Source organism: Desmodus rotundus, chromosome 6 (assembly GCF_022682495.2).
Source record: "Desmodus rotundus isolate HL8 chromosome 6, HLdesRot8A.1, whole genome shotgun sequence".
In the NCBI taxonomy this organism is placed as follows: domain Eukaryota; kingdom Metazoa; phylum Chordata; class Mammalia; order Chiroptera; family Phyllostomidae; genus Desmodus; species Desmodus rotundus.
In genome coordinates, this window is record NC_071392.1 from 74,933,019 (window position 1) to 74,951,395 (window position 18,377).

The following is an 18,377-nucleotide window of genomic DNA, read 5'->3' on the forward strand; positions in this document are numbered from 1 at the left end:
ATCTGACACGCACTGAGGTCTGAGAATCACTATGTTTCAACTTCCTCTGGAAGGGCCAAGCCAACGCTAACATCCCTTGAGTTACCAGAGGGTCCTGGTACAAGGTGAACCATCCTGCCGGCTGGCTCTAATGGGCCAAGCAGGTCTCGTTCAGAAGGAAACCTCTCCCTTTGAACCACTCACACCCTTGATGCAGAGAGACATGGCATTTCTCTAAAAGCCCTCAGGTCTTTCCCACCTCAGTGGTTGGTCCAGCTACTTCCTGGATGGTTCTGGTGAACCGTGTGTACAAGGCAAACCATGAAGCATGGCCTCACTTGATCCAACCCCCTCATCTTTACCATCCCCTGGTCTCCGGGCACCCTCCTCCCGCCCAGCTGGGTCACATTGTACTCCAGGAGCTCACGGAGGCCACAGACTCCGGGGCACCAGGCCTGCTGGGACTCAGTGATCTGCTACTTTGCCACCACTCCTGGAGAAGTTTTGGAACCAGATCTGAACCCACCCAACAGTCCTGCCCTCCGGCTCTTTCCTTCTCACCCCTGATGACGCCACCAAGCTGGAAAGTACCACAGTGAAAGGCTGGCCCCGGACCAAGGGGATCTTTCTGGTGGGGGGCGGTACTGACAAGCAGACCAAGTGTGCACAGCAGCAGCCCCCGCCCCCCTCCGCAGCCATGGGAATGTGTCCAGCTCCTCACTATGAACAAGGGCCGTCTGCACCCTCTGCACATTCCCAACAGCACCCCGGGCAGTCTTCCTTGCTTCTGCCCCAAGTGGTGTCTGTACCTTGGTGGAGCAGCCACGTGACCACTGCCCAACTATAACAACAGAGGCAGAGGAAGACAATGTGGAAGTCCCAGGACCCCCAACTCCAGGGACGTTCAGCAGCCCATGTGTTAGGGCCGCCCCACCTGGAGGTGGGTTCTGAGCTGCACAGGAACAGTGGGAACTCACTCCCGCTGACTGGTACCCACAGAGGTGTCTCAGGGGACGAGACTGAGGCCTTAGGCCTGGCAGTCAAGGCCACAGGCATGCTCTAATCCCACCTGTGCTGGGCTGGACCGTTCACCATTACAAGGCGGAGCTGAGTACTTTCTGGAAGCCGAGGTGAGGCCCCCAATGCCTGTGTTCCACAGCCTCGATGACCCCTCTCCAGCATTGCCTGCCTGCACAAGCTGCTGGCCCGCCGGCAACAGGTCTGGGAGACCTCCTGCCATGTGGCCCACCTGTACCAGTAGCGTGGGGAGTACCAAAATGCCCTCATCACCTTCTGGGGGGGGCTGGGCCTTCCCCCTACCCTGCCACGGCCCAACTCTGATGGGGCTCTGGGCTCCAGCTCCCCACCAGGACGGGGCCCAGCTGCCCAGTGGACAAGGGACAAAAACGGGATGGCAGAGGAGTTGCAACCACTTGATTTATTCAGATTATTTAATATACAATGACGGAACTGTGACCCAAAGTGTGCAAAGTTAAAGCCTTCGACTGCAGCTGAGAGGAGAGGGCAGGCATGGTACACCTGGGGATGGTGGTAAGTCAGGAATGACTGGCTGCCTCCTCCCCAGGGCAGGGAACGGGGGAGTGGCCTGAGGAGCAGATAGCCTAGGGCCAGGGGAAGGGGGCAGAGACCTCCCTCTGGCCTAGGTAAGGAGCCCAAAAGTGCCCCATGGCTGAGGGGGCAGCAGCCCAGGAAGAGGCCAGAGGCAGGGCCAGGAGAGCACCATTTCTGGGGTAGGGGTGGGGAGGGAGGTACCCTACAGGAGAAGCCAGGAGGGGCCACCTGCCCTAGGGAGGGAGCTGGACGGAGCAGGCTGCAGCGAGAAAGACCTGAGGCAGGCACATGGCCTGGGAGCCCCGGTTGGTGGGCTCAGTGGGACTGAAGAAGGGAGAACCCGGAGGCTCCCAGGGCAGCCAGGCCCCAGGAGCAGTCCCGACTCCGTGGGGGATGCCCAGCGAGAGGCCACGGACCCTCGGGGCCTCCCCTCCTTGCTCCTCTGAAAGGAGCTGGGGAACCGGTAGTGCAAATCTGTGGACTCCTCAGTTAGGGAGGGAGGCTGTGCCTAAAGGGGGGCCCTGGGGCACACCCCCTCCACCACCTCGGCCTCCACCACCGTCCTCAGTACAGCCGCTTCTCGTAACTGTGGGGACAAGGCAAGAAGGGAACTGAAAGTGGGCATGTGGACCCTGCTCCCTTCCCAGATCCTCCCACCCAGACCCAGAGGTGCCAGGGACCCGTGGATGCAGGAGAGGCAGTGAACTGCAGAAGCGCAGCCATGGGGGGTAGAGGGAGGAGACAGCAGGCCCTGTGCCTCTGTCCTCCCCATGTCCTGAGACAGCCACGTTCCTTCTGGCCACAGCCGCAGCTGAGTGGACTGTCCTCAGTACTGGGGTGGAGAGACCGTGCAGGAAGGCATGGCCCATCCTCACAGAGCAAGCTCAGACAAAGCTGAACCTCTGCTGCCCAAGCCTCCACCCCACCCCTGCACACACCGTGGCCTAGGCCCCTCGTGGTCACCGGGTCCAGTCCAAGACAGGGCAGCCTCGGCCCATGGTCAGGGACATGTCTCTGTACTCCAGAAGGGGATGTATCTACCAGAGGAGGGGCCACTGCTGGCTGCCCCCACCACGGGGCTAGTCCTAGGGTCCATGTCCCACGATTACACCCCAGTGTCACCCCCAATGCAGTGCCCCTCCCCCTGCCCCAGCCCAGTCCCCCACCCAAAGTGCCCCTGCTCTACTCTACGCTTGGCCCGGGCAGCGCAGTTACTTACACGGCAGAAAGGTATATCTATGGGAGGATGGGGCAGAAAGAGACACAGGTTAGATGCCCGCCTATGCCTCGGGGGACAGGCCCTCTCTACCAGGCGGGGCCACATGCCTGCTACCAGCACTGCCCCCACCCATGGTCGCCCTGTGCTGGCCCTGGCATCTGTCTCTCTGCCCTTCTCCCTGCTGGAGGGGTCATGCCTCCTGCTGATACCTGCCTGCCTGGGGCCGCCACCAGCAAGAACCCAACACTGCCAGCTCCTGCCACCAGCCACCAAGCTTCTAAGCAAGCAAGGGGCAGGGAGCCTAGGAGGGGCCAAGAAGCCTAGGAGGGCATCTCCCATGCCCTGCTCAGGGGAGATGCCTGAGTGGAAGGGAGGGGCCTGCCTGCCTAGGGGTAAAGGGCAGGGTTCAAGGGCAGGCTGGGCCCTGTAGGAGAGGGTGATGGGAACATCCTGCAGCAGCATCCATCTCTGGTGCAGATGGCCCATGGGGTCCCCGAACCACAGCCCCACCTGCCCAACCCACTGCCAGCCAGCTGGGGCAAAGGGGCCACCACACTTACGAGTGCAGGCCGTGGACGCCACCCTCGATCTGAGCCGACATGGTCCTCTTCTCAAACTTGAGCTCCCCTGAGTACATTCTGGACCTGCAGGCACGGCGACGGAGTGGATCAGGGCACCAAGGGCAGAGGGGAGAGAGAGGCGGAAATGAGAACAAGGGAGCCAGGAGCCTCCCAGGTGCCCCCCACCTGCTGCCCCCCTGGTCACAGCACTCACCGCAGGACAGACAGGCTCCGGGCACCGATATCCTGGCAGCCATGCTGGATCCCCGCGATGAGGTAGGGCAGGAACTTGTGAATGGAGCCTTTGTCCTGGACGGAGCCTGAGACACCCTGTGCGATCTTCACCTTATCCCCCTCACTGCATGGAGGGCGGGGAGATTGAGCCAGGCAGCCATGGCTCGGGGGACCCCACCTCACCTCTCAGGGGTACCATCAGAGGGGGTACCACCCAGAAGGACCCCCAAAGCATCCACCCCCTGGGCTAAAGCATGAAAACACAAGGATTCTGAGTCAGGAGGCCCGGGTACAGACCCAGGTCTGCCGCTTGTACCCTGTGACTCAGTTTCCAGAAAGATAATATGGAGATTTGGTGCCATTTTGGGAAGTCAAAGGCATGTATGGACCTTTGAAGGGCTGTGGGCTGATCTGTCTGGGGCCAGGGCTCAGGGGCAGGGCACCTGAAGTATCGCTTCTGGCTGCTGCTGCTCTTCTCCATGGCATCCAAGGAGCCCATGCCCCGGTACTTCTTGAGCCTCACCCCATCGGAGAAGAAGTACTCACCGGGCGCCTCGGTGGTCGCAGCGAGCAGGGAGCCCATCATCACTGCAGTGGAGGGAGGGGCGGGGTCAGTGCCTCTAGCCCATAGCCCTCCTACTGCCCCTCCAGCCCCCCATCGGCCTGCTCAGTCCCCGGCGGACCCCCTCACCTGTGGATGCTCCAAGGGCTAGGGCCTTGACCACATGCCCTACAGTCTGGATGCCCCCATCAGCTATGACCGGCACCCCAAAGCGCCGGGCGTACTCGGCCACCTTATACACGGCAGTGCCCTGAGGCCGACCACAGGCCATCACTGTGGGATGGGACACAGGACAGAGATGTCAACAGCAACAGAGGGGCCACGGGCAGGTCCCTTCCTCCTTGCGCCCTTCTTCCACGGGGAGGAAAAGGGACAGGGCTGGATGATGTTTCTTAGGCACAAGATAGGGGGCAGCAAAAAACACTAGGGTGGTTGGCATCCCAGGGACCCAGACCACCCCACTCATGACAATGTTATGGGGAGTTCTGATGGGGAAGGGGTCTGTCCTGGCCTGCAGGGCAGTGCCCCCTCCACACAGGCGCACTCAGGCCCGGTGGCCCTGGCCTCCCCTCTCCCCATATACAAGCTCCCCTTTGAGGCTTTCATTTGCGAAGCCTGTTGCTAGGTATCCCTGTTCTCCTCTGGCTTTTATCAGCTTGCATTTGTTTAAGTTTCCTTGTCCAGGGTCCTTAAGTGTGAGGTTTTAAGTGGGAATTCTAAGGAACCAGCACTTATCCAGGGACGGGTGCGAGGCCAGACAAAGCAGGGCAGAGGCCTTCTCCAGAGGGGTCTTTCGTTCTGTCCCTCTTGCATCCCAAGGTTCAGAACCGGGCCTGACACACAGCAGGTACCCCAATTAGCATTTAAGTGACTGAGCAGAAGGCCTGCGTCTCACCACAGTGGTCGCTACAGTGAAGGGCAGACGAGGCTTTGAAGACCAGAAAGGGAGATGTTTCGGGCAGAGAAGCCCAAATGGGTCACCCAGGGTTCTGGGCAAATGGCCTTCACTAGAGGGGCCAGAACCATTCCCACAGGCCAAACAGGGACCCACCAGTCAGGCACCAGGCTGCAGGGAGCACCCCTCAACGACATGGGGATGCATGTCAGTATCCCACTCTCCCTCTCTCCATGTCCAGGAATCTTTCCTGCAAAAAGGCTTGGTGACTAGTGGAACCCCTCCCTCCCAATCACCACAAGGTGATAAGGTATATAACCTTAGCATTCAAGGACATTCTGTCTCCCTGTCTTAAGTATCTGCCTTGTCACAGAGCTGATCCAAACCCTGAGCAGGCTTCCAACAAGCCCCTCAGAGAAGTAGTCACACTAGCCTTGGGCCTCTAGCTTGGGCCTCTGTGACCAGAATCTGCAAAGCAGGCTGGTGCACACCTAAATCCCTCAACAACTTCGTCTTACCCGTGTTCCTCCTAAGTGAGTGGGCCAGATAGGTAGAGTCTGAGGCCGGGTCACCCTTGAACCCACCATCCCAGGAAGCGGCCTGGCAGAGCAAGCACCCAGCGTGCATCCATGGGACAAGAGTGAGGCCCCGGGGCCTGTGGAGGGCCGGTGGGGTGTTCCAAGTAGCAGTCACTCTCCTACCAACACCCACCTTCTTGGGTGATGCAGATGGAGCCGCAGCCCATGCCCACACGCAGCCCGTCCACACCAGCGTCGATCAGATTCTTGGCCTGAGCTGCTGTCACCACTGGGGCGGGAGGGAGAGCCAGAGAAAGAGGAACAGTGTGAGGAGAGGATGCCCCCACCCCACCCCGCCCCGGGGCTCCCTGGGACCCCAGTCTGCCCTCCCTCCCTGACCTACAGTGACCAAAGCCCATTCATTCATCCCCCTGCCTCCCCTGTAGAAGTGGTGCCACCACCCTGGGATGCTGAAGCACAGGAAGTTACACAGTGAGTGGGCGAGGGCCAGCGGGGAGAGGGTGCTCCACACTCACCATTCCCCCCAACCACCTGAAGGTGGGGGTACTTCTGCTTGATATAGTGGACCATGGCGATCTGATACGCAGAGTTCCCTTGGGATGAGTCCTGAGAGGAGGGGGGACAGGACAGCTTAAGCTATGACGGCTGAGGGTCCACCCTGGGGGAGGGGACTCTTGAGTGTCTTGAGTGGACAAACTCCTGAAATCGCATAAAAAGTGTTGTGAGAATGCTCTTTTTGTTCTTCCCCTGGGAAGGCATTTGACAGCTCTCAGCTGATTCTCAAAAGAGCCCACTTCCCCAAAAGGCTAAGCACCATTAGTGCACGGAGGGACGCAGAGCAGAGGGGCCCTTCCACTCCGCTGACAGACAGGCCGCAGGCAAGGGCTTAACCTCGCCAGCCTCCTTTTCTTCATCTGACAAGGGGCGTGGTAATTGGACCCCAGGGGGCTGCTGGGAGGACTAAATGAGACAAAAAGGTCTTCGTGCAGGGCCTGGCAAGTGGGAGGTTCTCCATGAATGTGAGCTATAACCATTAGGGTCAACTTGGGAGCAGCCCAGAGGCCCTCAGAGGGCCCACAGTTGGCCGGAGCCGCCAGAGTACCACTGACTCTCCTAATTCTGACTCCAGGCTTAACTAGAGGCAAACCTGGGTCTTCTGAGGCCTCTACTCCACTGAACCCCTCCAGCTCCAGGGCAGTGCCCATACCAGCACGATGACATCGGTGCCCGCCTGGGTGAGCAGGTCCAGGCGGTATTTGTCATCCTCCCGTGTGCCCACAGCCGCCCCACACAGGAGTTGCTTGTGGGAATCCTTAGAGGCTAGGGGGTAGTCCCGGTTCTTCTTCAGGTCGGTGCGGGCAATGATGGCCACTAGCTCGTCTCGATCGTTGACAATGGGCAGCTTCCCTGAGGGGTAATGCAGAGGTGAGATGAAGGAACAGCCTCTGGGGGCTGAGGGGTAAGAGGGTGGCCCACGCCAGAGATTCTGCTGGAGTACCCAAATCAGCCACAAGGTGGCAGCACCCACCCAGCAAGCGCTCCTCCGGACCTGGACCTCTTCTGAAGGAATAGGGAGCAAAGAAACCTTGCAGACAGTGGTCTCCTGGAGCTCTTCCCACCCTGCAGCCTGGCCAGGCTGGTGTGGGCAACCCCTGAGCAACGGCAGCCTCTCACCTGCTGGGCCACGGGCCACTGTGGTTGAAAGCAACCAGCCAGGGCACAAGTGTGAGGCCGTCCTGCAGGGAGGAGCACGTGCCCTGTACAATTCCAACCCCAGAGAACATTCCAGTAGGAGCCAGGGGAGCGTGTCCCAGTGTCTCCCACAGGGACCGAAAGAATATTGTCAAGTACATTCAACTGCAGGACAATTCTTCACGCAAGATGGGGAATGTAGACAAGGGCGTTTTTCAGACTTGTAAGAGGCCTTTTCTCGTGATGGACATTTCACAGGACCAGTGTCTGGGGAGGCGTACTGTGAAGATGCTGAATAAGGGGCAGGCTTTCCTAAGCCAAGAAAAGGACCTCAGGAATCACACTCCAGCCTGGCATTACTCAAACCTTCCCCAAGGCCCAGTCGGGTTGCTGGGACAACCCGCAAGGCTGTCAAGGAACTGGGGGACTGGAGTACAGGGAGCCAGGCTGAGGGGTTTGGGTTTTCTGCCTACTTCCTGGTACCTCTCTTACTGCGCTGCAGGATCTCATTTGCCTCTTTCAACGTCACACCTGCCGGAGCCACCACCAACTCATTCCGCGTTGTCATCACCTGTGGGGCCAGGAACATTTGCCTGCAGGTTGGCAGGTGAGAGAGAAGGGAGCCAGACCTCCCTCTGGTCCCTGGTCACAGACACCTTGGGGTCCTCTCTCTGCCCCAGCCACGCTTTCCCTGCCCTACAGGTACCTCACTGAGGAGGGTGGTGTGGTCCTTCTCTGCAAGAAAGTCAATGTCTCGGGAGGTGACGATGCCCACCAGCTTGCTACCCATGGTGCCTGTCTCCGTGATGGGGATGCCAGAGAAGCCATGCCGGATCTTGGCTTCCAGCACGTCGCCCACGGTGTGCGAGGGGCTCAGCACCACGGGGTCCGTGATAAAGCCCTGTTCAAATTTCTGTGGGCAGAGACAGAGGGAGGAAAAGGCTGGGAGATAGCTGGAGGTGGTGGACAGCCTGGTCATAGATGGGCAGAGGGGGCCCTGGCAGTTCCTCAAAGGGGTGAGGGACCTGTGGGAAATGAGGGCTGGGCCCTGGGCCCCCATGTGGAGAAGGGCAGACAAGACCCCACAGCAATCAGCTAGGGAATGTACCAGCCTGCAGGGCTGGCAAGAGAGGCTGAGGGGGTCTGTGAGTTGGGGGGCCGCCAGGTGGCATCTCCTTTCTGGGGATGGGTCTGGTACTTGCCTTGACCTTCCGCACTTCATTGGCCTGGAACTCCGGAGTGCAGTTGTGGTGAATGAAACCAATACCGCCCATCAGCTGGGGTGGAGGGGAAGCAGGGTCAGAGCCAGGGGCACCGCTCTCCCCACTCTGCAAACCCCACCTCTGATTCCCATTCGTTCTGATACCAGCCCACCCTCCTCAGTCCCCTCAACCCTGGGATCCCCACCCAGGCGCTCTACTCACAGCCATAGCGATGGCCATGTCAGCCTCTGTCACAGTGTCCATGGGGGAGGAGATCAGCGGCGTCTTCAGCGTGATCTTCCGAGTCAGAGCTGAAGTCAGGTCCTGAGGGTGAAGGCACGGTCTATGTGAGCTTTGCCGTTCGCTCGGTGAACGTTCACCGAGCTCCTGCGTGCACCTGGCGCCAGGACAGGCCTGGGAATATAGCAGTGAACACAGTGGATGAGGCCCCTGCTACCTCTCCCAGAGTTTCAATTCTACTTGGAAGTAGAAGACAAGCACGAGACACATGTACGAAATGATTTCAGTCGGGATGAAGGCTCCAAAGAAAAGCAAGAAGGCAAAGTGCTCATTGGAAGAGGAATGTGGTGGCTGAGGAAGCCTCTTTCTTGGGACAGGACAAGTAAAAGCCAATCAAAGTCTGTGGGAGCTGTTTGTGAAATCAGTCTCGGAGTCTGTCTTCCTGCGGTGTGTTTCAGAAAGACAAAGGCTAGTGGAGTAGAGGGAAGGGAGAGAGGCGGGTCCAAGCGGGAAATGCCGATGCCTGGGAGCAGGAGGCAGGAGAAGGAGTCTTCGGGCGTCCAGGAGAGTAGCTGACTAAGGCACTGCGGTTCAAGGAAAGGTCAAGGCCACAAGTATACAATCGGGAGACATCTGCTTATGAATGGGAGGTCGGGCCACATCCTGCCACCCAGGCCAACAGCTCTGGATCCCAGACCCCAGAACGCTCAGACACAGACTTCGGTATATAATTTTTGGAGATTCACAAGCTCCTGAAGTCCATCCACAGACCCTGGTGCAGAACCCTGAACCCCCAGGCTAGAAAACTCCTCCTCCACCCTGCCCCCCGCCCATCACACCACAGAAGAGCACAGCCTTCCATTCAGAGGCTGCACGACAGGACCCCGTCGATGGCCAGGAGGGATCTTTTCTATCTCTCTTTTCCTAGCGCCCTGCCCAGGGTCTGGCACAAAGCCAGGGTGCTTGGTAGCCTTTGTTAAGCTGAACAGCTGAGCCAAGAAGGCTTCCTGGTTGCTCTCATAAGGCAAATACCAAGAACAGCCCAAATTTCCCTTTAAAAATCTGTTTGGGTCAGCACTGGTTGCACAGGCTGGATTACACTTCTCCAGCGTGTCAGTGACCCCGGGCACACGCAGGCCCTCTGCCCTTTCGTGAGAACCAGACCTACGCGGACATCAGTGATAACAGTGACAAGAGGAACGATGTTTTTAGAGCGTATGAACTCATCACACGCTCTAAACTGCTGTGAAATGAGTTACGCCCGTGAGCACTACCCCCTGGATTCTGTGAGTTTGTCATAGGTTAATTACATAAAGGGCACTGTTCCTTCACGTGGCTTACAGCGGAGCCCCTCCAGCGAGCAAGGCACTGTGTTTCCTTGGAATTGTCGAAAATCTAACTTGTGCATCCCTCTTGCCAGTTCTTATATATTTGGATCCATGAACAAATCTGTCCCCCTCGTTCAAAGTCTCCATAATTTTACTGACTTCTATCATGGCCTTACTCAGCATTTTAGGCAAAATGCAGTCCTTCTGGTCTATGGTAATAAGGCAGCCATGTGCATGCCCACCCCCTCCCAGCACCTTCTGAACCTCATAGCTGGCACTGTCAGTGAAAGAGAACCCCCTGGCCCTAGGCCAGGCCCACCTCTCAGGATACCCCTGAGTCCCCGCAGCTGCCTCCGCCCCATTAAGCATAATTTATTGCACTGTGCCAGCTTCTCTGGCAACGATAAAGGATACATCCACCACATTCCCAAGAAAAGTCTCTCCCACATCCCCCACCCCCTCCCCGAGCAAAAAATCAGCCTCTGCCATCCCATGCACAGCCCCTCTCCTCCTGATCGGCAGAGGAGGTACTCACCACCTCATCAGCTATGAAGTCTATGAATCCTGGGAGAATCAGGAAGTCGCTAAGAAGAGAGAAAGAAAAGTGAGTGTTACTGGGTGAGAAGGGGTACCAGAAAGGGGCAGGGCCTGCCATGCCATGGGAGGTAGCAGGGGGTTGGGGAGAGGGGCAGAGACAGGGACCCTCTGAGCCCCGATGCCCATTTAGGGCTGAAGCACCGTTCTGCTCCCCCCGCTAACATCTTGCTGACTCCAGCTCAGAGAGCTACAGCCAAAGGAAGGCCTATGGGCCCGGAGCACCACCAAGGCAGTTTGCCCAAGGTGTCCACTGCCTCCAGGGCTTAGAGTTCCTCAAGGAACACAGAAGTTCCCACAATGCCACTCATGGCAGATACAGTGCCTGCCCTTGAAAACTTCTCAATCTTTTTAAAAAGATTTTACTTATTTATTTATTTTTTATTTATAAAGAGAGGGAAAGGGAGGGAGAGAAACATCAATGTGCAAGAGGAACATTGATCAGTTGTCTCTGGTACGCCCCCAACTGGGGGACCTGGCCCACAATGCAGGCGTGTGTCTCTCGACGGGGAATCGAACTGGTGACCCTTTGGCTTGTGGGATGATGCCCAACCCACTGAGCCACACCAGCCAGGGCAAAACTTCTCACTCTTGATAGGGAGGGATAATAAGTGAACACGGAATGAACGTGAGAACAATTTAGAAGTGCAGCATGACAGGAACTCCGCACAGGAGAAGACGCACGCAGCCGAGGGTCAGGGCAGCACAGTTCGCACAGGCCGCGCCAGCGCAGGGCATGTTCTGGCAGAGCAGGCATCGGTAAGTGCCTGCCCCGTTGGGATGGAGCCACCGACAGACATGGCCTGAGGTGGGAAAGGAGAGGAAGGGGCCTTATGGTTAGGGCCAGAACTCTGGGGCCCCAGCCAAAGAGTGGGCCGTGGTCACGGCAAGCTCCAGAAGAGGCTGAGGCCTGCACAGGTGTGGAGAAGCACGGTGCCACAGCCCCAGGGGCTGCCCTGGGCATAATACACCTGAAATCACAGGGCCTTGGCAGACACATTGTGAAGCAAATGCTCCACATTTCAGGAATGCTCCCAACCTGACTAAGCAAAGCAGCAGGCACCCCAGCACAGGAAGGAAAAGCAACAGGGTGAATGGGAGTGGCAGGGTCTTTAACCTGCCCCAGGGCCAAGAGCAACTCCTAGAAATTTCCTCAGGGAGTTTCCTTGGCAGACTCCAGTGAAAAAACACATCAAAGAGATAACTCTCTCCCCCCTCATCAAAGACTACCAAAGAAAAAATTCCTACCTGCCCCTGCCCCATGGGAGCCCTTCTTTCTGTACAGCGAAGAAGCTGTGTGGCTCACTTAGAGGCCAGAGAAGAAATGCAAGAGTCTGGGCCCCTCAGCATTTTCTAGGTATCATATACACCCCTCACCTGGCCCGCACCCCAGCTACTGGCACGCCAGAGGAGATGCTCCTCAGGAGTGACCCGGTATCTTGGTGTCTAGGGAAACTGCCTGCCCAGCAGGAGTGCTCACAAGCAAGGGCGGGGACTGGCAGGAGACAGGGAGGCGAGTGCTCTTGGCTGGCCAGCATCCCCACTCCACCCCAGTCCCGGGTTCCAATGCTCCTTCCTGGCATGGGCACAGTCCTGCAGCCAGGAGGAGAGCTAGAGCCAGGCCTGCAGCCGGCAGGACAACTGGCCCAGGGCCCGTGGAAAAGCAAACTAAGCCAGAGGCAAATAGATAGATAGGTCTTCATCTCCTCCAAATTTCCCTGTGGGGTGGGCTTGGGGATGGCAGTCACAGAATACTCATGCCCGTGGGGGCAGTAGTGCTAATCTGTGGACCGGCAGGGGCCAAGCGGAAAGAAGACTGGGCAGTGGAAAAAAGGAACCATCCCAACCGTCCATGGGGTCTCTCCTGGGAGCTACACCCAAGCAGCTGTCGTAGCTGGGCCCCAGTCCCACCCTGCCCTCCTCGAGACACTGCGAGTGAGAGAGACAGAGGATGTCCTGGACCAAGGTCTGGTAAAAGTCTCCATAACTCCCACATCTCGTGTTCCCACGCGCCCCAAGGCCCCTCTGTGGGGCCAAGATGCCCATGAGAGGGGGAGGGGACCGAATCCAGCCAGAAACGGGGCATGGCACCTAGGGCCGCGCTATCGCTGTGCCACGTCCGTCTGCACTCTGCACGCGTGGCCTTCCTTCCCCTGCCCAGCCCTCCCGGCTCCCCCTCCCCGCCCAAGGGGCCCGTATCCGGCCCGGGAACGCGGCTGTCACCGAAGGGGGAGCGGTGCATGTGCAGGGCCGGAGTCGGGGGATCGCCGCGCTGGTTCGCGCACCCAAGTGGGGCCAAGGCCCCTGCGCTTACTTGTAGGTGAGACCGTCGGCGTTGGCGAAGAGCTGCTGCGCAGTGAGCCCATCCTCGGGCACATAGCCCGTGCCTCCGCTGATCAGGTAATCCGCCATGCTGCTGAGAGACACCGCGGCGCGACATAAACATCCGCGCGGGCCGCCCCGCTGCCGCTGCCGCTGCCGCTGCCGCTGCTGCTGCTGCTGCTGAGCCACTGCTGCGCTGCTGCTGCTGCTGACGCCGCGGCCACGCTGCGGCCGCGGGCGACTAGGGCCGGGCGGGCCGGGGGCGGGGGCTGCGGCAGCGGCCGAGCGGGCCCTGGGCACCGCCCTCTCCTCCAGTCCCTCCCCTGGGAGTCCGCCGCCTCCACCGTGCGCCGCACAAAGGGCCCAGAAGAGCCCGGCCCGAGGCCGCCCGGCGCGCGCGCACTTTGAGCCACCTGCAGTGGCACAGTGGCCCTGTGGGCCAGGGCTGAGGAAGAGCGATAGGAGTCCAGTGGGGGTGGGGGCTGAGCCAGGGCGGGACACGCCCCCTCCGCGCTCCTGGTCCCGCCTCCTAGGCCTTTGCAGCGCATCCCCAGGCTTGCCTCCTGCTTGGGCCACCCCAGTCCACCCGACTTCCACCAACTTGAGTCTCCCCTGGCCCTATTCCCCACCCCCAGGGGTACCTCTAACAAGGTTTGCGTTTCCGCCAGACTAAGGCCCAGACTCTGATCAGAAGTCCGAAGCCCTGAGGAACTGCCTGGGCCAACAGCTGCCCCTCACACAGGAGTTTGAGGTTGCACACTCTCTGCAGTGTAGCCGGCCTGCCCTCCACCAACCTGACATCATTGCTAGAGGGAGGACATTCTTAACAGTGACACTCCCTGACCTTAGGGTGGCCTTGAAAGTCCTCTGCAGCTTACAAGGCGTTTTTCATAAATGATCACATTCATTCTATAATCTAATTGCCAATTGCCAATTATTAGGTATCCCCACTTTACAGATGCAAAATACACAGTTCAGAAAGCAAGGAGGTGGGGGGTACTGCCTCTGACTCTTGCCCAGTTCTTCAGTCTGACATCCCTGTCCCCAGCTCAGAAAGTGGTATGAATACCAGAGGGAGAAACGTGTTTTGTGGGGGACTAGTGTGGTGGGAAAAGGAGGCGGCTCACAGGCCTGACCTAGGCAGGTAAGTATGCACACAAATTAGGACAAAGCCTAGAGAAGTTTTGAGAAGTAGCCAAAGCAGAAGTCTGGTGGTCCTGTGGACCCAGCAAGACTCAGACTCCTACGAGGGGGCAGGAAGATTAGACAGCAAATTGATCCACATGGGAGGAGGTGGGTGGCAGGGGACAGACCCTTTTCTCTTAGGCAAGGTTGTCAAACTCATTTTCACCAGGGGCCACATCAGCCTCGTAGTTGCCTTCTAAGGGCTGAATGTAATTTCAACTCCTTAACAGTTAAGTGAGAACTGGCCGCTGCCAGGCAGAAACAAGGTGCAGGCCAGATAAAACAAGGTAGAGGGCCGGATTCGCCCGTGGGCCCTGTGTTTGCCACCTGTGCTCTTAGGTGACCAGAACTGCTAATGCTACCAAAGCTAGAGAGTAGATCCCCCACCCAAGCTCTCCTGTTCCTCCCTCCCTCCTCCTCCTCCTGTGGTCCCCACACTCACTTCTTGTCAAGGTGAGGGAAAGGCTGGGCAGGGACACAGTCCTCTCCCTGGCAAGGTGGCTGTCTGTGGTGCTCCCTCTCTTCCACCCCAGCCCTGGGAGGCTGGGTTTGTTTACCTCTCAGCAGTGTGGTGGCAGCCAGGCCCAGGGGGAGGCTCTCCGGGATGCCCAGCCTCCCCCAGTGACACCCCCCCCCCACCAGGGAAACACAGATTGTTCCAGCTGCATGCAGAGGGGGCAGGAGGCTTCCCACAGAGCCAAGGTGATGAGGCCCATGAGGCCGGGAGTGCTGGAGTAGTTCACAGATTTCCGCAGTGTCCTCTTCCCTCTTGCTAGGAGCCGGCAACAGCACACACCGTCCCCACCAGTGAGTGGAGCCCCAAGGAGGCCTGCTGGGGGCCTCTGAAGGCCCTCTGGCATTGGCAGAAAGAGAGCCGGCCTGCTGTGGTTCTCTGCGGAGGCTAGCTGGCCATGGATGCCTGGGGAACCCTTCTGATTCCTCAGCTCTTATAGACCCAGGTAGAGGGCATGCGCCACATGCGGGACGAAAGTTATCCTGAGGGGACCAGCTCTAGGACCTCTAACTGGTCACCTGGAGGCAGAGTAGTGAGACCAGCCAGAGAAAGGACCCTGGCCAGAGAGTTACTCTGGGTAAAGGCATTGTAGGCACAGAGCACAGGCTGTCCATGAGGTCTCCCTGGGTCTCTAAGGAACTTGCTCTGGGTCAGAAACGGCTAGGGTACCATTCAGGGTTCCACCAGAGCTGCAGTCCAGGACAGCAGCTGGGTCCTGCCATCTCTAGTGACATGTGCCCAAGCCTAGAACTCAGACCCAGGGGAGGAGGCTGCTAGGCTGAGTTGTGGGCAAGGTCTTCCTGGTGACAACAGACCTCACAGCCCTAGTCCCCTTCTCCTGCTGCCCCACACTCCCTTCAGCTTTGACCTATGTCAAGGTTCCTCATTATTCTTAAGCTGCTGGGCTCAGCCCTGGGTTAGGCTGTCCTTTTCCAGAGACTGTTAATCCACTCTGCCCCCCCTTCCCCCCTTTCCTCCTCCCTCTTCCTGATCTTCCCTAGCTACTTCCTCCATGGGGAGGAGACACCCAGGCAACCAGAGGGCCTCCTCAGCCCAAGGAAGGGCTGTTGGTCCCTTGAGACTCCCCACCTAGCAGCTGTGAGGGAAACAGGACAGGAGAGCCAGCCTAAGCCCCTTCCAGCCCCTTCCTCAGGGTAGCAGGGGACTGGTGTCCTAGCTGGGCACCAAGGTCCATGCGGGAAGCCCAGAGGTCTTTATCTGATCTGGGCTGTTTGGATGGACAAGATTTCAAAACATGTTTAAGAGGAGGATTGGGGGAGTTTTGGGGGTGGGGAGGTGGCAGAGGGGATGGCAATAACAACATTGGCATTGTTGAGCTGGAACAGGGGACAGGGCTGCCCAAGCACATGCCGGAGAGCAATAATTCCGACCTCAAACCCAGGACTTCTCATGGAACCCTGCCATCTTCCACAGCTCTAAGGGTGCCACAGCTCTAAGCCAGTGACAGCAGATGGAGGTCTAGCCAGCAGGTTTTGAATCTCATTATACCACCTGCCTGGGGCTCAGGTTTTACACAGGCTATGTGGAGCCTGGTGTAAGGTGGGGATGGCCGCTGGGTGCAGAGAAGGGATGCTCCTATGTGGGCTGGGTCTGAATTCTGAAACAATTCTGAAATGATACTTCTATAATATCTGCTGTAGCCAAGGCACCACCTCCATCAGGCTCCAGGTGCTCCAGCCCACTCCCTCACCTCCTGTGGCCTCTCCCTATCTCCCTGGACCCTGAGCCCTACTAGCTGGGTTTCTAGGATGGGAGGAAGGATAAGGTTGCCCAAATCTGAATCAGTTCTAAAGAGGCAGCCTACAGAGGCAAGAGCAGCCAGGCTTCCCTCAGCAGTCCCTTAAGCCCTTAAAAGTTCTTACATAATAAATCAGCCCCTGGGCAGAGCTGCAGGGCTAATTCCACCAGACACCCCCCCCCACGCACCGCCCCCCCCCACGCACCGCCCCCCCCCCCCCCCACCTGCAGCAAACCCAGCTTCCAGGTCACCTCCCCAGGCTGCTGAGCACTAACAGATGGAGCAGAGAAAGAAGTCCAAATCCTCTGGACCGGAAGGACAGTGGGATTGCATTTCAAGCTGTGATACAATCTAGAGATTACCCACTGTCTCCTTTTCAGCCAGCACTCCCCCCCCCCCCCTGGCACCCAGCTCAACACGCCCACTCTTCCTCCAATGACCGTTACACACCCAGGCAGACTAAGGAGAGGAGAGGGTCCTGAAGCTTAAAGAGAGACGGTGAAGTGAGCTGCGCTGGCAGCCTTATCAGACCTCAGTGAATGGTGAGGAGGGGACTGTATCCTCACCCGGCTCTGAGGAGGCCGTCCATCTGGACACCTAACACCTGCCAGTAAAAAGGCTCTGAAGATACTTCTAGGAGGAAACAGCTAAGAAGGAGTAAGCAAAGTTGGACAGGGACTCCAACAAGCACCTTTTGAACCTCTGTTGTTAAAGCCACTTGGGCCAGGTTTCGTCCGGTGTGTAGTCGAGGTCTGATCCAGGGGTAGGATTCTAGGAAGAGTTTTTCCGATTTGCTCCCCGGTGCAAAGCAGCACCGAACTCTTTGCACAGTGCCCGCCTGCACGCCCCAGGCAAAGCCGGGTGCGCGGCTTCTGGGCCCGGTTTCAGGAAGTTAGAGGTAGAGCTGGTCAGAGGGCAAGGGTAGCGGGGTCTGCCCCTCCCCTCCCCGCAGCGCGGCGGGGGTCCCGAGCCGCCGCACCCGCCCCTGACGCGCCCCGCGCGCTCTGCCCTGGGCGTCACCTCTGGGGCTCGCAGCCGGCCTGGAGCGGGCGGGCGCTGCACCGCTGCGCCACCGTCGCGTGTCTCGGGTGTTGCCGCGTTCCAGGCTCCGGAACGGCGGCGGCCCCGCCTCCCGGCAGCAGCTGCGGGAGTGGCCCCAACCCAGCGGGCAGGGCGAGCAGCCCCTCCATGCAGAGCCCACGGTTCGCAGCGGGTGGAAGCCTCTCCTCCCAAGGCTCCCCCCGAGGCTCCCCCCGCCCCCTCTGGGGCGTGAGCGCGCCTCCTCGGCAGGGCCTGTGCACCCGAGACCGGGCCCGAGAGCCGAGGGCGGGGCCGCTCCGGGGAGGGAGGATCCCGAGTCCTCTGGACTCCGCCCCGGCCGGCGCTCCTCCCGGGCCCTCCGCACGGCTGTACCGGCTCAGAGGGTCTCTCCCAAACAGGAATCAGTGAGAGGACCCCTGCCCCTTCCCCGCCTTCCAGGCCTTCCAGGTTCTGCTGGTCCCTTCTGAGGAGAACCAGAAAAGGAAAGGAGGGCAACGTGTCTCCAGAGCCCGGGGTTTTCTTCGTGTTTTGTGCGGGTCCCTCTGCCTGTTAGAAACGTAAGCTTGCTACTTTGAAGCGCCTCCTACCAGCTAGCCACAGGCCTCCCTGGTCAAGGCAAGATGGGCAGGGACCACTCACTTCCCTTTGCCTCTGCCCCCTTTGCCTGTTCAACACACATCCTTAGCCCTGGCCAGTGTGGCTCAGTTGCTTGGGTGTAGCCCGCAAAGCAAAAGGTCTCAGGTTCGATTCTCGGTTGATGCAAATGCCTGGGTTGCTGCCTGGTCCCAGGTTGGGGCGTCCAGTCGATGTTTCTTTCCCTCTCTTTCTCAGATCCTTCCCCTCTCTCTAAAAATAAAATCTTAAACACACACACACACACAACACCACCAGACATCCTTAAACAGGAGGAAAGTAGATTTTGCTCCGTTCTTACCTGCCA

The 18,377-nt window shown here is 58.8% G+C and overlaps 1 protein-coding gene across 14 annotated transcripts; it reads right to left on the reverse strand.

Annotated features, from left to right (window-relative positions):
• Nucleotides 1-1,398: 1,398 nt before the first annotated feature.
• IMPDH1 (inosine monophosphate dehydrogenase 1) lies at nucleotides 1,399-17,634 on the reverse strand. 14 transcript variants are annotated; one of them, XM_053926694.2, is made up of 16 exons: nucleotides 17,417-17,634; nucleotides 12,931-13,029; nucleotides 10,558-10,606; nucleotides 8,677-8,868; nucleotides 8,455-8,529; nucleotides 7,959-8,165; nucleotides 7,736-7,823; nucleotides 6,768-6,967; nucleotides 6,076-6,166; nucleotides 5,733-5,828; nucleotides 4,256-4,399; nucleotides 4,008-4,152; nucleotides 3,545-3,688; nucleotides 3,331-3,414; nucleotides 2,771-2,787; nucleotides 1,399-2,137 (listed from the first exon to the last, which is right to left on the reverse strand). In XM_053926694.2, exons 1-16 carry the CDS (start codon nucleotides 17,584-17,586, stop codon nucleotides 2,037-2,039), a joined length of 1,902 nt encoding a protein of 633 aa, XP_053782669.1. In that variant the 5' UTR covers nucleotides 17,587-17,634; the 3' UTR covers nucleotides 1,399-2,036. The 14 variants fall into 14 exon arrangements, with proteins under 14 accessions (XP_053782669.1, XP_053782668.1, XP_053782671.1 ...); XM_053926693.2 differs by having other exon boundaries at nucleotides 12,931-13,032; XM_053926696.2 differs by having other exon boundaries at nucleotides 8,677-8,778; nucleotides 17,417-17,631.
• Nucleotides 17,635-18,377: the final 743 nt, after the last annotated feature.

Coding starts and splice junctions, on each gene's coding strand:
- IMPDH1 (XM_053926693.2), bottom strand. CDS start 17,586: ATGGAGGGGCTGCTCGCCCTGCCCGCTGGGTTGGGGCCACTCCCGCAG. Junction 10,607..12,930: donor GCCGACGGTCTCACCTACAA/GTAAGCGCAGGG, acceptor CTCTCTTCTTAG/CGACTTCCTGATTCTCCCAG. Junction 4,153..4,255: donor AGCCCTTGGAGCATCCACAG/GTGAGGGGGTCC, acceptor CCTCCACTGCAG/TGATGATGGGCTCCCTGCTC.